The following is a 22,889-nucleotide window of genomic DNA, read 5'->3' on the forward strand; positions in this document are numbered from 1 at the left end:
TAGCAGAAAATCATCAAATTAAGTCAAAATGAATTGCCCACCCTTTATACTATATCTTTAACATTTACAATATCCTAATATCGGTTAGTAAACATTGAGTTGTAGACGTTTAATAGAAATCATCATAGATACTTAATCGGAATTGCACATACCATTGTGGATTCTCTCAAGAAAAGCCTGATTAGATTTAACAGATATCACCCTTATGGAGACATGGTTACTATTTGCTTTCCAGACCATTAGTAATTATTTTTGGCAATTAGGAAGATAATAGTATTCCTTTCTCCTTTACTTCTGGAGAAGCTCATTTCTTTTTCACAAAAAAACAGTGTTTGCTTTTTAAACCTAGCATAAGAAACTAATCTTCAAATAAAGAAAACAAACAAGACATTGTTAATTTTTTTTTGCCTGTTTTGGGGGCAGCATTTATATGATCATGATTATGGTCACAATTTTTCAAACATTTTTATCTGGATCTAGTCTGTTTGCAGAAAAATGTGACTAACAGATATGTCAAACCTAACTAAAATTTGAAAAGCTTCATATGATTTAAAAACACAAAGCAAAATATTTTAACAAAGGTGTACATGATTTTCAACAAAAGAAATTTGAATCAAAGATGGTACAATCTGTTACTTAATTCCTAAACAAATTACTATGTTCACATATCTATTTTATAGTTTTACTATTTTAACTACATAGATATTTTATAGTATGACTGTTTTGCCGAATGGAATCCTTATTTTGTGATTTTTTAAAGAGTGCAATTTGGTTTCTTCTGATTTTCACAATATTGCATTGGTGAGGTTATAGTCAGGATTGCATTTTTCTCACTCAAATGAACACCAATCAAACACCAATACCTATATGTCAGTTGAAGAAGAATATTTATTCACAATTATAAATGTGTCAAAGTAAAGACAGCAACCAGATGAGGCAAAGCAAGCAGGCATGCTGAGTTACCTTCACAAGAAACTGGAAGTAGTACTCATGCACTGATATGTTTTCTATTCTAATCTCACCTGCACATGTTGGATATTTTTCAGAGGCTGTCATTTTTGTGGTCTGGCCTGACAGTGCAGCTGTCACCAGACAATTATGTGAGAATCACCAAAAAAGTGGCTTTGGTTCTGCTTACATGTTAGGAGCCAGAAGTACATGTTTTTTTGGGCAAATGCTGTGTGCATCAACAAAAAACTGCTTATCCTTCATGTAGCTGTGATCATTTGTTTATTTATGCAGTTGCCTGAGCTTGACCTTTCAGGGGCACACACATCATTGTAGTGTTATTAAAGTGTTGGAGATAACTAGATAACTTACAGTGTTTTTCCTGGCAGCAGTACAGATGGGAAGAGGGCAGTCATTAATCTGTGTGGGTTTTTACATTTGGCTTTACAGTGCAATTGTCTCTTTACCTTATGTGATCAACAAAATTGAGCCTTCAGATTCATACTGAGGCTTTGACTAAGGCTACACTCAGATGTTTGTCTGAGTACAGGATTTGATTGGGCCACGTTTATGTGCTTCCACTAAAAAGACTGCATATCTTACAGTTTTTGGCTTGCAGTAAACTTTATACTTGATGCAAAAGGACTGCATTTATTATGAAATGTTAAGATAATTGCACTAGGACTGATTTATTTATTTATTGTGAAACACATATTTGCAAGTTGATAGGCATTCAGGTGTGAACTGTTATTACTCAATTAAATCTTAGAGATAGGTATTTTTCTGCATCGAATCTAACAAATCACAATAGTAGGCAAAGGTTTTGTCATTTACACCCACTCTGACAAACACTGGGGAGTTTCACTGTGATGATTCTTGTTAGGTTCTGTTGAGAGAGGTTCTATATTATTTTGCAAGCTGTATGTTTCTACTGAGTTGTAACTTTATCACTGTATGAATGGTGATTGACAGTATATGTGCACTTAAATAGGTCGGTCTTGGGTAAAGTGTAAAGCCAATGTTAAAGGTTGAAGCCTTCATCACTTTAGTTAGGAAAAGCATGGTAGATTTCATAGGTTTGATCAGTTCATTATAAAATTTTATGACAAAGTCAGTAGGCCTGACCTACTTATTGTTCAAAGCATTGGTTAATGACAATAGGCACATACAGATTATATGTATGATGACATTTTGACAGTCTACACCCATCAGTGACATAAAAAGCACTTTCATTCATAAGCCAGATATATTGGCAATGCCTATGCTCATTCTGGAATTGAACCTATCACTAGAAGAATACTAATAAATGTATACTATTTATATAATTGTCTATACATGGTTCTCGGTTCTAGTGGAAAGTGATTTACTGCTCTAGCTTTCAAATTACACTAATATACGCTTTGTCAGCATAACATGGGTGAACTTTTGAAAGATGGTTAGCATTTTAATTTGAAGAGCAATGATCATGGACTATATAAATAGAGAAAATAACATGAATATTTTATTGATATAGCAGTTCACCTATCACATGTTGTCTGAGATTCTCAATGTCAGTGACAACTAGTGTGCCAGGAAACCTTCCATGTGGACTGGTATATGTTTTACCTACTTTGGTTTAATGTAGAACAACATTAAGGGAGGACATGTGCCAGGGGATAGTTGTGGCAGTGAAGTGCCTTCATTCAAATGCTTTATTAGCACCTGTCTTTGTATTTGAAAATGCATTATCACTTTCATTGTTACTGTAAATGGTTCTATGTATTTATGTATAGATATTTGTAGAACACAAACCTGTAGCATCCTCTTCAGCCTGGGTAACCGTCAATTACTATGCCACACATGGAGCTGAATATTACTCATCTTTATTCTTCTAATTGTAACTGCAAACTCAACATTCCTAACAAAGCTTTCATTGTGTTTCACTATAACTGCTGTGTCACATTTCTATATAGTCCCTTTGAAGCCAAAAGTTTTATGTCACAAAACTGGCAAGACACTACAAGACCTAGTGAGAGACCACGTGTGGGACCCTTACATTCGAATCAAGATTGCGAAACGAAATGGAACGTTTGTAGGTGATTGTTAGAAATGGGGTTTCTGGTTGGCTAGGGTATGCACCTCAGCCAGGCAGAACTTACCCACTCTAGTCAGGGCAAGGGAGTTACACGTCCAAGATAACCCCTGCTCACCCCCTTGGTAGCTTGGCACGAGCAGTCAGGCTTAACCCGGAGGCAATGCGTAAAGCGTTTGCACAACACACACATACATGTGACGCAATATCCCCACCACAAAGGAAACACAACACCAGATTATATAAAAATACACTGTATTGTACACAACGTAATTATTAGACCAACATCACATAACAGTACTATCCTGCTACCTTAGCAGTTGTCAGAACACGTTACACATTAATTACTCTGCAAACTAGCAGTAGTCACACATAACACACAGGTTACTCAGTATTCTGCAACATAAGCAGTAGTCAGGAAACACGTTATCACATTAGAACACTTGTCATAAGAATATCATAAAACGCCCATAGTAGGAACATTAGAAAACCTATGGCAAGTTAGGGAAACATATTAGCAAGTCATGCCCATAAAAGGAACATGTGCACACATATGTAAAAGCATCATAGAACAGGTAGGCAATATAACACAATCAATAAAGTCTGTAGAAAGAACTTTAAATTACCGGTATATTGGTCCCTTTAGAAAGTACCTGTTCTGATGCAGAGGCACTTCCAGTGCCTAAAACGAATAAATGGGGCCCCCGGCGCTCCTCTGCGCAAAACGGGGGCCTCCTTGATTCCTTGTGGTCAGGGGAGGGCGGCACGCACCTCCTTGATACCCAAAATGGGCCCCTCCGGGGACCGTAACTATTGGGGGCGCCCTTAGGGCTCCACCGGCCCTCTCGAGGGGGACCCAGGCCAGAGAAATCTCTTGTGGGGGAGGGGGGCGCCACGCACCCCCTCCGGGTTGCAAAACGGGCCCCTCTGGGGGCCCGCCAATTCCTGGGGTCTCCCTGGGCCTCCGTGGCCCGTCCTTGAAGGGAGACCCCTTCCCAATTGCTTCGGGCCCACGAGGGGGCCCACCAGAGTGCCTGCGGCACGGGCGAGCCTCCGATGAGGCTGCTGCCCCGCCCGCGCGCACCGGGAGAGCCCTCCGGGGCTGGAGCAGGTGAGGGAGAGGCGTCCTCCTCTCCCTCCTGCTTGAAAACAACGCCGGCACCAGGTCGGGCCGGCCGGTGCCCCGGGGGCGCTCCTCGGAGCGATCCCTACCCCGGGGGCACCGCTAGGAGCAGGCTTGCTCCTGATGATTTCGGAAATGGATTTCTCGTGCCCCAGGGACACGGAGCTGAGCGCGATCCTCGCGCTCCACCAAATTAACTTCCCCGGGCTGCGGCGGTGATTCTTTTGGGCACCTTGACGGCAGCGCGCTCAGGAAAGCGCGAGGGCTCATTTAAAAGCCCGGGCTGCGGCGGTGATTTCAGGGCTCAAAATAAAGCGCTCTAGGAAGGCGCGACGGTCTTCCTTCATGCCCGGGTTGCGGCGGTGATTTCCTTGGGCAGACGAAAAGCGCTTTCAAAGCGCTAGGACCCCTCCAAAGCCCAGCAATTGAAAGGATGCCTTTCTTCTCTTAAAGCATCCTGGACAAAGATGTAAAAGATCGTTTCAGGGGTCAGGGGCCACAGCACCCTGCCCCTGGGAACAAATAATCAAGGAGAAGGTACAGGGCTGGTGGATCCAGCTACAGGCCAGCACAAGGGGTGCAGATGATGGCAGTTCCTCCTAGTGACCAGGCAGGTCACAGGTCAGCACAGCAGCAGCAGTCCAAGGCGGTTTCCTGGTGAGTCCAGTCATCAGCGTCCTGTGTCCAGTTTCAAGTTCCAAGAATGTTCAAATTGTGGGGAAAATTCCCCTGTACTTATAGTCAGTTCTTACAGTGTTTTACAGTGGTAGGGAGAGGAGGTTCCAGCCAGTTACAACTGGTTCTGGGAGTGCCCCCTCTCTCCTTTCAGCACAGGCTCCAAACATCAGTGGGGGGTTAACGACCCTATTGTGTGAGGCCAGGACACAGCCTTTACAAATGTAGGTGTGCCCCGCCTCTCCCTTCTCTCAGCCCAGGAAGACTATTCAGTATGTAGATGCACCTCAGTGACACCTCCACCCTCCCTGTGTACAGGCTGTCTGAAAAGTATGCACAAAGCCCCAACTGTCACTCTGCCCAGACGTGGATTGGAGTCAAGCTGCAAAACACCAGAATCATAAGCACAGATAAATGCGCACTTTCTAGAAGTGGCCTTTCTGTGATAGTAATAAAAAATACACCCACACCAGTAAGCAGTATTTATTATCACCATCACAACCATACCAAACACGCCTACGCTAGCCCTCATAAATCAGACAATACCCCTACACATAAGGCAGGGCATTTCTAATGCAATCCTATGAGAAGGCAGCACTCACAGCAGTGAGACACCAAGTTAGGCTGTTTGTCACTACCAGGACAGGCCATGCAATATGGCACATGTCCTGCCTTTCTACATACATGGCACCCTGCCCACAGGGCGTACTTTAGGGGTGACTTACATGTAGTAAAAGGGGAGTCCTGGGCCTGGCAAGTAAATTTAGATGCCAGGTCCCTGTGGCAGAAAACTGCGCACACAGGCCCTGCGCTAGCAGGCCTGAGACAGGTTTGAAAGTCTACTTCAGTGGGTGGCGCAAGCAGCGCTGCAGGCCCACTAGTAGTATTTAATTTACAGGCCCTGGGTATAGAGATACCACTGTACAAGGGACTTATAGGTAAATTAAATATGCCAATCAGGTATAAGCCAATCATACCAACTTTAGATGGGAGAGCACCTGCACTTTAACACTGGTCAGCAGTGATAAAGTGCTCAGAGTCCTAGAGCCAACAGCGAAAGGTCAGAAAAACCAGGAGGAAGGAGGCAAAAAGACTAGGGATGACCATGCGTATGGCCAAAAGTCCAACAGTGATGTACTGGAAACATGTCTCATTTGAGTAGATTGTAAAAACATGTGAAAAGACAGTGATGTCATAGTTCAGGGTAATGGCACAGGAACTACACCCAAATCAAGCCATGATTCTCTCATAGCCACATCCCTTACTCTCAACATACGCCCCCCCTCCATGTGCATTCTACAAGTAACTTAGAACCTCACAGCCTCAAAATAGATGCTTGTTTTCAGCAGGTGTTTCAGATGAACCTGCTCCTGAGTTCGTTTAAGCCATACCTCACTTTAGTGAAAACAAGGTGTCAGTGTTTACCCCTTGTCAGTCAGCTATATGCTACCAAACTCACTAGTTCTGAGATACGTTTGTATGGGAAATAAACATGTAAATTACACACATTAAGCCTGATTCCGAAGTGTGTTTAAAAATGTGGGAAGTAGTACTACTGGAGAACACTTTTATATTTTGAACATGCTTTGAGAACCCGCCCTCTGGCTTCCAATTAGCTAGTAGTCAAAGTGCATTGAAGACACAATCATTTTGTTTGTATTAATTGCAGATGAATATTCCATAATATTTCTATTATTTTTTACCAATTTTAGATGGCATTTTAAGACTATGTAAACAAGTTCTGTAGTGGTACTATTTGACATACTCCACAGTGCACGTGCAAATAGGTCACAGTGTGAATTGTACTTACTAACACCTGCACATGGTTAATTTTTTCTTGATTATTCACGTACATTGTCGTCCAACTCTGCTGTAATCTAACTATCTAGTTATGTTTACAGTTGTTTTAATGGCATTAAAGTACACTGCTTAGCTCTACAAATTTAGGAAATATAGGGGCATATTTAGGAGCCCCTAGCCACATTCCAACGCCACATTAGCATCATTTTGTATGCTAATGTGGTGTCAGAAGGCCAAAAATGCTCACTATATTTTCAAAGTGGTGAAATGCATGCATTGCGCCCTTTTGTAACCCTGTGCTCTACATTATGACTGCGTCAGGCATAATGTATGCAAAGGGGGCGTTCCCCAGTTAGGGGGTGCACAAAAATGTCACAAGAAAATCTAAGAGAATTCCTTGTGCCATTTTTTCAGGCCCTTTAAACAGCTGCTCAGAGCAGAGGTTAAAAGGGGGCTTCCATTGCTTACAATGGGCCTCTGGGTGCTTTGCAGAATTAGCGTCAGAATTTGTGTTGCTAATCCTGCAAAGCGACAGACTAGCATAAAAAATTATGTTGCTAGTCCCCTAACTACTGCCATAGTGTGCCGTATTTTAAATACGGTGCACACATGGTGGCAATCGGGGGGTGCTAAGGGGTGCTGAATATGCCAGTAGTATGTTACTTTATCTGTTTCCTTCCCTACACATGAGTAGGTGGAGGAATCTTGTGAAATTATGAAATAGTATTTTCTAGGTTTTGTTTTTAATTATGTTAATTAAAATCCTAAATGTTGTTATTAAATTAGGATCTGTTGAATATGCAAACAAAACAATGTAAATTCAGGCATGTAACAAGCTTACAAATACACAATGGCAGTCCGGAATAACAGACACTAAAAAGTAGTTAATACTGCACTAAAATAGCAATTGATCATAAACATGTGCAAGCAAACATGTTCAAAATAAATTACCAACATGTACAAACCAATATATGTGGCAGCCCTGATTTACAGAAACTAAAAATTAGTTAATACTGGACAATCACAGATCTCAATCATAAATATCAAGTAACACAGCAAATACAATGCAACAGAAAGTCAAAGAACTTAATGTAACCATCTGTCACCTTCCAGATTCCTCCTCTGAACAGTAAGGGTATGCCCTCTTATATGTACTTTCTTTGTAGGACATATTTTCGCATTGTGAAAGCATTGTATAGGCAAATGTTTAGTGCATTTACATGCATTTCCCTGCAAAATATTTCTCAATGGCTTCCAAAGCATTGTTCTTCACTGGGAACCCCACTCACCCTCCCAGAGTATGGTGACAAAATCCTATTGCATTTCATCTTAATAGCAAACAATCACTACTTGTAATACTGTCTCTGGATGTTCACATTACAATCTCAACTTTTTACACTACTTTCTTGCATTTTAAGTTCTTAGAATAAAATGCACTGTCCAATTCAATTCAGTTTCAAAATTTTGAGGAAAACAGTGCTATAGTTGACTTGCGAGTACATTAAGCAGGAATTTTCAGAACTAAATTACGTGAGGAAATAATACCAGTTTGTTGTGAAAATCTAAATAATGCTCATGATCAGGCAATAAATGTATGCTAAACAGACAATAATGAGAAACAGAGCATACTGTAGAAAAGAAATGTGATCTGTACAAGTCTTTGCTCCCTTGCTACAAACATTGCACAACCCTAAAAAAGCCTACTTCACACGTATCTGAGCTGTTTACAGTTTGTGAATCATTTTTTCTGACTGTGTAATTTAGGGATTCATGCTTTAAGCTTGTTTTCTGGCATATGGTATACTGGCAGCAGGCAGTTTTGTGAACAGAGCTTCAAAGTGTAGAGATGTTGATAAGTGTATCACATAAACCTTGCTACCAAGCAGTTTAGGAGCTCTCACAATATTAACATTGCTTTTAAAGACACTTAAAGTGGCCTTTGGCTGCATCCAGAAAAGCTTTCCTCTGTCACATCATGATATTGGCTGTCTGGTGAATCATTATGTTTTCATGTTGGCTCTCATTATAACAATGAGACTGCTGGCTTTGGATGGCAGCATCACCAGATTGTTGGGAACTGAGTCCAATTCCACACCGTGTGATAACTGTCAGTCTAACCCTTCAGGTTAGCTAGCAGTACCTCACCAGTACCCAATATTAGAGGTGATATGTGGCAGCTCTGCACATAACATTCAGATTTATCAGGGAAATTGTGGTGGAACAGATCTTGCCCTTTTCTCTCAGTTAAATTTGACTTACACATGCAAAGACAAACAGAAGCAGGAATTGGTTCAATTAAGTTTAGTGAATCAAATGCGTTCTAGATATAAAGGCATGTACTTCAATAATAAGGATAATGGGGGTGATTCTGACCGCCAAGCGGTTCCCGCCGAAAGACCGCTCCGCAGTCAAAAGACCGCAGCGGTCATTCTGGCTTTCCCACTGGGCTGGCGGGCGACCGCCGAAAGTCCGCCCGCCAGCCCAGCGGGAAACACCCTTCCCATGATGACGCCGGCTCAGAATGGAGCCGGCGGAGTGGGAAGGTGCGACGGGTGCAGTTGCACCCGTCGCGAATTTCAGTGTCTGCAAAGCAGACACTGAAATTCTTCGTGGGGCCCTCTTACAGGGGCCCCTGCAGTGCCCATGCCATTGGCATGGGCACTGCAGGGGCCCCCAGGGGCCCCGCGGCACCCCCTACCGCCATCCTGTTCCTGGCGGGAGACCCGCCAGGAACCGGATGGCGGTAGGGGGTGTCAGAATCCCCATGGCGGCGGAGCGCGCTCCGCCGCCATGGAGGATTCTCAAGGGCAGCGGGAAGTCGGCGGTACACCGCCGACTTTCCATTTCTGGCCGCGGCTGAACCGCCGCGGTCAGAATGCCCAGCGGTGCACCGCCAGCCTGTTGCCGGTGCTACCGCCGACCTCCGCCATGGCGGTAATTACCACCAGGGTCAGAATGACCCCCAATGTGTTTTTTCAATAACACATCTGCTGTTCTAAGAAAACTTCCCTAATGTAAAAAAAACATATATTTCAATGAAATGACAGCAAATATGATATTCTACTTTGTATTGACATCATTATCATGTACAGCCTTGAGCAAAGCACAGTGAAAATTTTGTTCTAAGAAATTAAAACAATTTCTAAATAGAGCGAACTACAGATAAAAGAATACAAACCACCACAAAATGAAGCTTCTGCTAATATAATTAAATGAATTATTTTCTAGGCTAAAGGGCATAAGCTGCAGGCCTATGGCTAACATAACATGCCCATAAAACGCTGCTAAAATAACCTCACAACAATGTCTCCTATAAAGAGCTTGCAATGAGCAAGGAACTAATTTAGGTCTCATAAGTACACAAATGCATCACACATTCAATTAATTGTTGCATGTGTTGTATACCAAAATCCATCCTTTCTGTTTCACTTCTTAATTGTAACAGGCGTGTGTGTGTCACATATATGTACACATATGGAAACACACATATGTCTAAGGGTGCACATTCCAGCTGTTTAAAATAAAACAATCTTTGAAAAGCTGCTAGGTTCACTTTCCTGTGTTAAAACTGAAAAAAATCAAGCATGCAGAAATGCAGGCTCATGGATTAGCACATTAAAGTCAGATCTATTCGCTTTGCCGTTGACTGTTGAATGTTGAAACCCACATAGATGAGAAGGGCAATGTTCAAGTGATTATTGATATGAAGTTATTTTAAAGTTCTTTATCTCTTTCATAATGTTTTCCCTTTTTAAAGGTGCTCCAGTGGATTTGATCGGCACAGGCAAGATTGGGTGGACAGTGGTTGCCCTGAAGAGGTAAGAATGAGAATAAAATTTCAATAAAGGTCTTTATATTTATATAATTAAGAATTGCTGAACTGTTGTTGACAAGAATTTCACACACACTATTGCAAGGTCGTTTCAGGCCCTGGCTCATAAGATTAGCTCCACATGAGCCTTTTTCTTTTCTTGCCACATGTCAAAGGGGTTGGCATGTTGGTACCTGTGCTCATTGGGTAGAATCTAAGTAAACACATGGTAGCTGCTGGAATTATTACTTTCAATTGCTCACTGATCCCACCATTTTGTCCATCCTGTTTCCAAAAAGGGTAGACATAGTCATGGTACAAATTTATGAAGCTGCCATTTGGCACCACTACCAAGGTCAGCAAAAAGCACTGTATTGCAAGTGTGACCTGCAAAAGTACATCTTTTGTTGCAAGTAAGTGTCTGGTTCTGGAGATGACAAACAGATGTGCCCACAGCAGTGTATCCAAAGTGGTGCTTCATAGTCCCTGAAGTTTTCACTGATCATCCATATGTTGGACTAAACAATGGACTGAGGATGTCCCTCATGCAGTATGGAAACAGTGGTGACACCAAGGGAGTTGAAACTAGATAAGGACAAAAATCACTAATTATTCATTATGGTAAATGATAGATTATGTGTTGTGATAATTCCAGCTGCCATGGCTCCCTCACAAACATAGAATTCCCAAAGGAACAAACTGAACTATTGGATGCAGGCCCGCTGATAATCTGTATCACCTGCAACAACGTCTATGAATTGATGACCAAACCCTCTGACACAAATAGTGGAGGGTGGTTTTAATTAGACACAATTTTGCAATGGTTAATTCAATTCACTGGAATAGAATAGAAGAGGGTGTAAAGCAGTAGGAAGGAATAGAACCAAGGGAATTTTCCTCATGATTAAGAGCAATAAAACAGAAACTGGAACAAGGTAAATAAAAGATCCAAACCACAAGATGTCAATAAAAGGTCTAATTCTCAAAAGGTAGTAGAAAATCTAGTGCTTCAATATAAAATAGTAAGACAAAGCTGAAGCACTGCTGTTCCTGTGGCTATGCCTTTTTATATGCCTTTCACTGATTGCTAATTGGTTTCTGGTGCTCTGACCGACCGTGGTCTGCAACATAAAAGCAGAACTTTTTTGCCATTTATTTCCAGTTCCCTGCATGGTGTTAGTGCTAAGGAAGCCCATTTCGATCTCGCTCTTCTACTCTGCTGTTGTACTCCAATGCAAATCTTGCCTTGCACGCTGACTGTGTCAGTGTGTTTGTATGTGCTTCCTATATTTTTACTCTAGTGCTGACAGTCCTCCCACTTAGAAATTGGCAAGAAAAGTGGATGCAGTTAGGTAAATTTAAATTGGGTGATGAAGTGCAAGAAAACTATGAGTGACATCCATGAAGAACACATTTCAGAATATGTTTTATGATTCACAAATAAATATAACTTTTGCCTTTCTGAGAGTAAGATACTCTTTGTCCAACCTGATATAAAACAGTCATTTTAGTCAATCTGGTGCAAAGTGTGTGACCAAACGGGGCAGTTTGAATTAAGATCACCTAAAACAATAACAGATTTCTAATTAGAAAACTCCACTATTGTAGCTGCAGGGGAAGTTAGCATTTGGTACTTTTCACATGTTTGAGTCACTGCACAATATTTTAAATCAAATCAGAGATCAAAAGTTTTTTTGCATGAATCATATGCATCTCTGCATGTAATGTACGCCAAGATATTTTTCACACATTTCTCTATACTAGGTATGCACTCTAACAAGAACATAACACCTCACTTATGCATAGCTAAAAGTTTAGTACAGATTTAGATTAACGTACTGAAAACTGTACCTACCCATGTGTGTCGTGGAATGTGTTATATTTGCCTGCTTGCAATAAGCCTAGACATTACATCTGATAAACATATTTCTTTACATCCCCATATCAATGTATGAAAAATTTAGGTGAAATATCTTTAGGGATATACCATAAGAAAATCTACAAAGATTAATCAATGCAAAAAACATAAGAGAACAAAATACCATATACTTTCAGGATCATTTTACATAACAGGTACAGCATACAAAAAGCTAATTAAATGAGTGCTAGAGAATTTCCTTTTTTATATATATATATATATATATATATATATATATATATATATATATATGTATATATATCCAAAAACAAACAGTTGCAAGCAACTTCACCACCGCACTCCAGGAGGAAATTATTTATTTTTAATGCAGTCAGGATTAAATCACCATCCTTCACCACTGACACGTTTCGACCTACTGGTCTTGATCACAGTAACTTAGTCCTATCTCCATGTCCCCTATTTATAGTGTCTCTCCTATGACCCCTATTGGTGCATTGTGGGACATGTAGTCTATTAAAAATAAATTAAATGTTGTGCATTAAAAACCAAGCTCCCCACCACCACAGAATGTGCCCTACGCTACACAAATTGGCTAAATGAATATGTGCAAAGAATATCACTATTCACAACAATCATTATGTCCATTTCTATTTTGTTGGTACTATTAACCTTGCTTAATACAATTACCTATGTGGTTGCTATATGTACCTGATAATAGATTGGTGCACTTATCTATTATTGTTTTCATACTTTATCATATACATCCTAAATTTACCTCATTTTCTCCTTGCTATTTATCTATAAATGTCCTCTATCCACACATCCACAGGTAATCTTATGTAATAACTGTTAGCAAGAGTGTTTTATAAGTAACCATAGGTTTCTCCCCAACCAACTTTCCCACCTCTGGGTCCTTCCTTATAATGTACCAATATTTCCTCAGAATTTTGGAGATTAAATAGCTCTCCTTGGTGTATGTCATTACAAATCTAATAGTTGTGTCTTTCTGAGATTTTTTCATCACTGTTTTGTTCAGTATATTATCTCTGGTTCGAGCTCTTGCTTTTAGTTCCCCAGCTCTAATATCTTTGTATTTGTATTTTCTTTGAAGAAATCTCTGTCTCATTTCAGTGAATTTTTGTTCCATTTCACTTTCCGTGGAACAATTACGTTTTATTCTGACAAATTCTCCATAAGGTATACTCTTTCTCAATGACATTGGATGGAAGCTCTCTCCATGCAAGATGCTGTTAGTTGACGTTTCCTTGTGAACAAGGCTACGGCTGAAATGCGTTGGGAGGAATTTTTCTGTGAAGAGTAAAAGCTTTAATTACACTGGAAGTGTCCTGACCTTTCTTGTTATTACAAGTATTTCTTTGCATTTTAATGGTATTTCTCGAAGCCATGGTCGGACCGCCACTTTTTTGAGCCTCGGTAATTCGGGTCCTTTTGGTGAATCAAATATATATATATATATATATATATATATATATATATATATATATATATATGTTGTTTCTATGCTTTGCTCCACCATGTGATGATAACTATGCCTCCTCCTCATCAAGTACGGTGACTTGGGAAACAATGGAGTTCCTGCCCATCCTTGGAGGAGTATCAAATACACCCCTCTATTTGGTTTTTCATTGCCCATAATCTTAAGCGATCCATAGGCTGCAATTATGTTGCTTCTGAAAAGCATCATTGAAGTGCCATGTGATGGAGAATTACTTAATTGTTCTCTTTAGCCTCTTCTGTTGAGAGTCTACTAAACACTTGAATGTTTGAGCTCCAGGGATTTGGGCACAAAATGGTGCACCAGCAATTTTTGACTTACACATTAATTATAATTTTGTTTTATTTATATTAGAAAGATGAAACCCAAAAGCTGCCCACAGAAAATATCAAGTACAGCCCATCGTCCTTGAATTTTTTGTCTTGAAACTCTCTTGGACCTCTTTGAGTAGAGTGCATACATCATCTCACCAGAAGACTTTCCTCAGGTTTTATATAACCAGATGCCTGTAAACACTTTCTTCTATGTGGCATTTAAGGACAGGTCAAAGAGCACCATTCCCTCAAGCCCCTTGCCACCTTTGGTAGTTTGACTTTTGAATGCCAAAGGATAAACTACTTGATTTGCAATCCTGGGGGTAATCCTAATAGCATAAACCACTCCACCCTGCCTTGACATGCTACTTGTTTATGCTTATTTGAGTAACGAGAATGACAGCCACCATGGTTCAAAGTAGATGTAATTTATTGACAATATTAAGTGCTTCCACTCCAAGTCACAATCAAATATTGCTATGGAATACCAGTGAATGTTATGACATGTGGGTTGTTCATTAATATCTGCCTTTTTGAGATACCAGAATGATTACGTGTTAGAAATGGGGTCTCTGGTTGGCAGTCAGTTTGTACTCTGTCCAAGCAGAGACCCTCACTCTGGTCAAAGCAATGGAGGTACACACTTAGATAACCCCTGCTCACCCCACTGGTAGCTTGGCACAAGCAGTCAGGCTTATCTCAAAGGCAATATGTAAAGTATTTGTACCAACACACACAGTAATACAGTGAAAACACTGCAAAACTGACAGCACAACAGTTTAAAAACATAGGAAATGTTTATCTAAATCAAACAAGACCGGAATAACAAATATCCAACATACACAAGACAAGATATGAATTTTCAGAGTAAAAAGATTCTTACTCCATAGAAAGCAATGGAAAGATTGATTTTACACAAACTACCTGGTTTGCAGCCAAAATAAAGACTCACAGATGAGCGTGAGTAGGAAAAGTCAGCGATGCGTCAATTCCTTACTCACAAGTGAGCTGTGCGTCATTTCTTCTCCAGTCAGGTAGATGATGCATAATTTTTCTCCCTCACAAGAGAGTGATGCATTGATTTCCGGACAGGTCCCCTTGGATCCGCGCAGGTTCATGATGACTTTGACACCCAGCGACGATGAGTGAGAAATCCGGTCACACAGTGTTAGAAAACCATGCTGCATGGGGTTACGTCGTTATCAGCAGCCGCAAGAGGGTGTTGCATTGTTACACCAGCTGTGACGCATTGATTTCCCAGCCACGTTGCAGGTGGTGCATTGAACATTTCTCTGCATGGTGTTCTGTGTGTGAATTTCAGTCCTTGTATGGCCAACGTCACCTCTTAAGGGCCTAGGGACTGGATGGGGCCTGACTCGGCAGGGCAGGAGTCTCAGCAGAGAGTCCAGGTGGTGACAGAGGAAGTCTTTGATGGCCCTGAGACTACAGAACAGATGGCAAGCTCAGTCCATGCCCTTGGAGATTCTTCTCAAGGAGTAATGCACAACAAAGTCCAGTCTTTGTCCCCTTTCACAGGCAGAAGCAGCAACTGCAGGATAGCCCAATAAAGCACAGTCACAGGCAGGTGCAGCACTTCTCCTCAGCTCATCAGCTCTTCTCCTTAGCAGACGTTCCTCTTGAATCTAGAAGTGATCTAAAAATCTGGAGTTGTCGGGTGCACTACTTATACCCCTTTCTGCTTTTGAAGGAGGCATACTTCAAAGACAAGTCTCTGTTGTTCACAAGATCCTGCCTTGCCCAGGCGTGGCTCCAGACTCACAACAGGGGGTTGAAAACTGCATTGTGTGAGGACAGAAACTCCTCCCTCCACTCTAGCCCAGGTGGCTCATCAGGATACGTAGGATACACCCAGCCCCCTTTGAGTCACTGTCTAGAGGGGATTTACAAACAGCCCAACTGTCAATCTGACCCATACAAGCAGAGTCACAGAATGGTTTAAGCAAGAAAATGCCCACTTTCTAAAAGTGGCATTTTCAAACACACAGTTTAAAAAACAACTTAACCAAAAGATGTATTTTTAAATTGTGAGATCAGAGACCCCAAACTCCTATCTCGATCTGCTCTCAACGGGAAACCCGCTTTAAGGATATTTAAAATCAGCCCTCATGTTCATCTTGCAAAAGTGAAAAACAAATTTGGTAGTATTTAACTGTTAGGACATGTAAAACACATCAGTACATATCCCACCTTTACAATACACTGGACCCTGCCTGTGGGTCTACCTAGGGCCTACCCTGGGGGTGCCTTACAGGTATAAAAAGGGAAGGTTTGGGCCTGGCAAATGGGTACACTTGCAAGGTTGAATTGGCAGATTAAAACTGCACACACAGACAATGCAGTGGCAGGTCTGAGCCATGTTTACAGGGCTACTCATGTGGGTGGCACAACCAGTGCTGCAGACCCACTAGTAGCATTAGATTTACAGGCCATAGGCACCTCTAGTGCACTTTACTAGGAAATTACTAGTAAATCAAATATGCCAATCATGGAAAAGCCAATTGCACATACAATTTACACATGGGGAACACTTGAACATTAGCACTAAATAGTAGTGGAAAAGTGCCCAGAGCTACAAAAACAGCAAAAACAGAGTCAAGCATACAACAACAACCAGGTAAGCAGAGGGAAAAAGTTAGGGGATACCACACCAAGGATGCCAGGTCTAACATTAAGCAATGTCATCCAAATTAATTCCACCAGCTTGTGTATATTTGCAGATTGTTGCATAGTGTTGAGTAGTGTGTGTGTAATAAATATAGCTTTAAGCACAGACTGGACAATCATTTAAAAAGTGTTATTCTTGTATGCTTGTGAATGGTGATTACTAGCCCACACCACCTACCTTGAGCAAGCCTTGGACTGCTCTGCAACGCTACCCTATAAGAGTCATGCGCTACAATGGGGTGTATGGCTCCCGGTGGTCGTTGAATTCAAACCCATTACTTGTGCAGGCCACACAACTAATAACCCACCCCCCAATACCATAATTTAAGCATTTTGAGGCAGAAGGATTCTGATATAGAATAAGCATGAGACGGAACATGTGTTCGCATCTCCCTGCACTTATTGCACTCCCTTCCATTATTCTGCTGACCTCATTATATGAGTGCATTAGGCCTTGATAAGTGATTGGCGAAATGTGCTGACCCTGAAATGCCAAAATACTGTTAGTGCCAATTAATGATCTTGGTATACGACCAGAAAAATTGCATACTACAACCAAATACAAAAGGCTATCCAACAGAGGTAATACCCACCTGGTGTAATTGATTAATAAATGAATTCCAAATTCATCCTGGCATTGTGAAACCTCATAGAATTTGTTTTATTACATCCTACCTGTTAAAATAATTTCAATCATTTAATTTGTAAATGTAAATACTTATGACTATTTCAACCTTGTAATTTTTCATAGTGTCCTGCTTGCATGATATGTCTTGATAGGCAAAAGAGAAGCTCTGTGAAAAACTTACAGAAGCCACCTTGATGCCACTTCAAGCAACAACAATGGTACAAGCAACTACTAGACGATTTCGGATTCTAACAACAACAAAAGGAATGACAGCATCACACTTTCCAACAAGCCTACCTACCGAAGGTCAGATTTTCCTGAACAACCTATTTGAGAAATATATTTGCCTGTATCTTGTTTGTTGGAAATGGGTCAATGAAATGAGGCAATGAACTCCATAACCAGGATTAGATTTCCATTTTTTGGCTGTACCATAGTTCTTTCGAGTGCAATTATTGCATGGGTCATGCCAGCTGCAAACATTTTCTCCAGGACCCAAAGTTGTAAGGATCACCAACTGCATAAAGCATAAAACTGCTAGGAGTTAGAGTCTTGAAATGAACGTTAGGCTAACTAAGCCTAATAAGGTTTTTGGCCTTCCAAAAAGATGAGGGTGATAAGTAAAGATCTCGGTTTAGATAGGTGGTGTAGGGCTGGTATAAATATAGTACAACACAGTAATCACATTTGTATTAGAGATGTCAATGTTCAGCCAGAGTTGCTGCTGCACAGTACTGTCAGAAGAACTCAAGTATATGTTTTTAAAGTTATAGTATAATAGTAAGTCAACTCATAGATTGTACACATCTACTAAACAATGACACAATAGTTTAAAAACACTAGACTAGTAAAACAGGGCCTGTGGCTGTTCACACTACATAATGATCACAATCATCATATATAACATGCTCCAGAGAATTTTGAAAAGAAGAATGAGTTCACATCAGTACAGTTGTAACCAGCAGATGATCGGAATCGCTGAATGACCTTAATAGATACAATTCAAAATGGAAGATCTGCAAATCCCCCACCAAAATGTTATCTTGCAATGAGATGGTGAGATGCTTGTAAACATCTAAATAAAGCGACTGACATCCATATGGTATCATACAAATGAGGAGGACTGTGGATAGAAGTTCTATGAGTGTATTTAACTTCTGAAGTAGGGTAAGCCTACAGTTTGAGTTTAGAACTAGTGTTTCCAGTCTCCCTAAATGTCGATATCTTATTCCCTCCTGGACCTAGAGGCTCCGAGTAAGTAACTTCATACCCGGGAATAGTACTCTCAATTATGTTAGGATCACGTATGTCTCTGTGATAAGTGGTAGAGCTGGATAGAGACTTCAACGAAGGCAAGGCCAGCAGCAAGTGGGCCAGCACACATTCAGCAGTAGTCAATAACATTCTATTCCACACTTTGGAATCAATATCAGCGCTGGTGCAAATGAAGGTTCAGGACTGATGGGTGTTTAACAACCCTTAGGGAGGCAACAGCATATATTTCCAAGATCAGGAAGTTGGGCACATCTGAGTGACAATAACAATTACTTTTGTGATTTACAAAGACTAGTCAGTCAGTCTGAGGTGCCTCATTTCTTTACTCAGATATGAGTCTGGTAGGAATCCCCTCTACAGGTTGCAATGTTGGGGCCTGTGCCTGTAGGCAGAATACCAGGGCGTCCAGGTAAACTAATGAGTAATAGTGGAGGTTGTAGGGGAATATGTTGTTTTCCCGTGGACAGAACCAATTCTCCATCTGACAACTGGAAATCATACAAAATAAATGTTTGTGATCACCTCCCTGTAACCCTAACTTCAGGTTCACTAGTAATTTTTATAATGTTTTTTTTTACCATGAATACACATTTGAGTCATTGTGTCCATTAATGAAACAGGTTATCGGGTTATGCTAATAATGTTTGCCAATATTCCACACTTTGCGAGGTCTGGACTGAGTTCACAAACTCCGCCACGCTATGCGGGGTTCCGCAAGCAGCGGAGTGCGTTAGGTCACACCGTTCCTGCTGATTTTTAGCGCCAGGTGTTTGTCCCATGCTGAAAAATCAGCACAAAGTGCACCCCGTGCAGTGCAAGAGGACGCTGCTTCTTTTCTGCCACTCAAGTAGATTTTCTACTCGAGCGGCCCCTTCCTCAATGCAAACGGAAGTTTTTTCATTGTGAGCAGTAGGGACCATCCGCAACCGCCCCTGTTGAGAAATCTCGTTGGGGGTGGTCCGAGTAAGATTTTCCTTGCTTGCACTCACCAATTTAATGTTGGTGAGTGTGAATGAGGACAAAACTCAGCTCTGCTGGGTTTTTCAGAGCTCCGCACTCTAAGCAGAGCATCAAAAACTCTGCAAACTCCATGAGTGTAGCAGAGTTCATCACTCACCCTACACTTTACTAAAACATGATAAACACAAATGGGAATCCCATCTGCCCCAATGCTCTGAATGCAATTTCTATACATGCCTTGAGCCAACCATGCTATTGGTACCACTTCGAGGGATGGGTTCTAATGTGATTTATTGGCACGGTGTGGATGCCTGGAGATAGGAGATATGCGAGATACTTTTTTGCATTTTGTGAGTTACCATTCCACTCCCAAGATACCTTGATGTAAATGGAACATATTTCATAATTTTTATGATTATAAATGTTATTATTAACATTTTAATTACAGTAAATGTGATTATATAAATTGACAATGCATTTAATAGTAACTATGATTATATTAAATACACTATTAAACAATTTAATTTTCCATAACTGGTGGTGAATGACCATGAGGCATCATGAAGAAGAATGAAACAAGCACATTCAGTCCTTCTGATCCCCAGTGTATAACTAATTTTTTGTCAAAATTCCATCATGGAGTTAAGCTGACAAGCCCGCATGACTACTCTTCATGGTAAACTTTGTTAGAGGCAGCTCAAGTAAGGAATCACATTCCAATGTTAGACATTGCGAGAAATGTGGAAAGCAACATGGTTCCCCAAGTATTTTACCATAGGAAGTGCAGGTTCCTGTTTATTATGAAGAGAGTTTACAGACTATTAAGCGAAAAACTGAAGCAAGTGTCAGTGATGATGATGTGAGTGCACAAGTAAACGCTTAAACAGAAGAATATCATTAAAGTCAAATGTATATGCTGAAGAATGTATATTTTGTGGAAAGCTAAAATGCTAAAAGGTAACATCAACGCTTGAGAAATTAATCAAGGCCACTGAGCTTAATGTTGCCAAAAGGCTTTGAGAGTGTGCCACAATTAATTGTGATTTAAAGATCTTAGCAGTTTGTATTAGGGATAAAGTGGCTGCAGAACCCAATTATCATGCAACATGTTATGGGAACTATACAAGGGTCAAAGCAAAGGAGGATGATCATGCATCAAGCATTCAAACCAATAATTACTACAAAAATATGAGAGATGAAGCATATGGTGAACTATTTCAAAACATTAGAACTGTGAATATTCCTATCAAAGAGGTAATATGTGTGATGACTCTCACTGAAAGGCTTTAAACCCTCATGACACAAAGATGAAAACACGGAATAGACAAATAAACAAAGGAAAGTTATTGGCCCAACCTGATAGTGTCATGCTACAGGACATTGTAAGAGAAAACCAGAGTTTGAAATGAGAATTATCAGTTTTAAAGGTTAAGTCAACAGACATGAACAAGATCACTGATCAAACATAATTACACAGAAGAACAATGAATAAAACAAACATGACAGCAAAACCATGGCCATATCATCCATCAGACGTTGATAAAGATTTATTTACAGTGCCTGATTACTTTAAACGGTTCCTATTAGGACTTCTGACTGGAGATCCAGAAAACACAAATCCGTCCAAACGGGTCGTCATTCAGTCAGGGCATTACATATGCAGTCATAAATGGCCAGCAGAAACACCCCAAGCAATTGTTGCTCCTATATACGATAAAAACGTTGACAGGCAATGTTGAAATAATCCGTACCCAAAACAGACTTGGTCATGGGATTTCATACTAAGATCTGGAAGAAAAAGTGTCATCAGAAACATGCTGGTACCTTAAATGAGCAAATTGTTCTTCCAGCCGACATTCAGCCTCATGCTTCACTGTCAAGCATGTAATAAAATTGTTAGGCTGGAAGAGACTTTTGCTGGTAAGGGGACCACTCATTGAATCAAAGGTATATCTGTGCATCACAAGTTGTTTGAACCACAGCCTTTTAAAGCTCCTCTCCAAAGTATTGAAAAACAAAGAAGATTGACAACCACAAAGATTGAAGAACTGTTCTAGTATGTTTTTGGTGAACAAATTGGTCCTCAGCCATTGATGACAAATGCCAACGTCATGCTGTAATGTGTTGCCCAATTGAAGCTTGCACAAAATAAGAACATAATCTGGTCTGTTACAAGACAAGAAGTGAGCCTTGCACAGATAATAACAAGTTGGACAGCCTTTAACATCAGTACTAGAGACCTAGTTAGTGTATCACAGGATTCCTTTGGCTACTTGCCCACCAATAATGCCCCTGCAATTGAGTTGACAACTGTTTCTGAAATTTTGAAACAGTCCGAGCTGATGAGGGAATCCCTGCGTTTGCTAAAAATTGTACTGGTCATGTATCAAGCTCTCTGTGCAAAATCAACTGAGATTGTGTGGAAGCATAAAGCAACATATGACAGAATCATTCTTTGAATATGCACCTTTCACACCCTTTGCAATACCATGTCCATTTTTGGAAAACGGTTTCAAGATGCTGGCATTCACGACCATTACATTGAAGCAGACATAATAGCAGAAGGATCATTATCAACAGTACTAGAAGATTGTATGTACAATTGTGCAGTTTGACTACACAAGTGTGTGTATAAAGCTATGTTGAGACAAGCTTAGTTAGACTTTATCCCCTGTGTGGAGAAGAATTACAAAGAGAACAATGAGGTAGTCTGCTCCCTCATTGAAGATGTTAATGACTTTGCAAAAGACCTATTCCAACAGAGATTAGATGACCTCCTGCAGTATGCTGCCTTTTCCGAAGTAAAACAGCTTTTGGATGTATTTCTGGAAAATCTTTGTCATGACTATGGAGATCTGTCTGCATTTTGGATGTCATATGTGGATATTGTTGGAAATGTCTTACTGGCTCTTCTGTGTGCTGCTTGAGAAGGAAATTGGCATTTACATCTTACCACCATACCCTCTATGACCCCATGGTGTTTTGTGTATAACAAGATGAACTAAGCTAGATATCTTCCTTTATACTATGCCGAAATGACATTACTTGCAGAGAAACATCCAGAGATACACCACAACTTCATCAACAAAGGCTTTTCAGTTGAACTGTCAGATATTAGTCTAATTGAAGGAATTCCGGTTGATCAAGTGATAGAGGTAACAGTCAACAAAGACACAAAGACAACAGGTGGTACGATAAGGTTCA

At 40.6% G+C, this 22,889-nt stretch overlaps 1 protein-coding gene across 1 annotated transcript in view; it reads left to right on the forward strand.

Annotated features, from left to right (window-relative positions):
* PLXDC2 (plexin domain containing 2) overlaps window positions 1-22,889 on the forward strand; it is a 1,436,917-nt gene that overhangs the window by 1,272,585 nt on the left and 141,443 nt on the right. Inside the window, exons 10-11 of the mRNA XM_069211779.1 lie at window positions 10,375-10,435; window positions 17,603-17,756. Coding sequence (XP_069067880.1) covers window positions 10,375-10,435; window positions 17,603-17,756 — 215 coding nt within the window. The remainder of the gene's footprint in view (window positions 1-10,374; window positions 10,436-17,602; window positions 17,757-22,889) is intronic.

The sequence above is a fragment of the Pleurodeles waltl genome, chromosome 10 (genome assembly GCF_031143425.1).
Source record: "Pleurodeles waltl isolate 20211129_DDA chromosome 10, aPleWal1.hap1.20221129, whole genome shotgun sequence".
NCBI lineage: Eukaryota > Metazoa > Chordata > Amphibia > Caudata > Salamandridae > Pleurodeles > Pleurodeles waltl.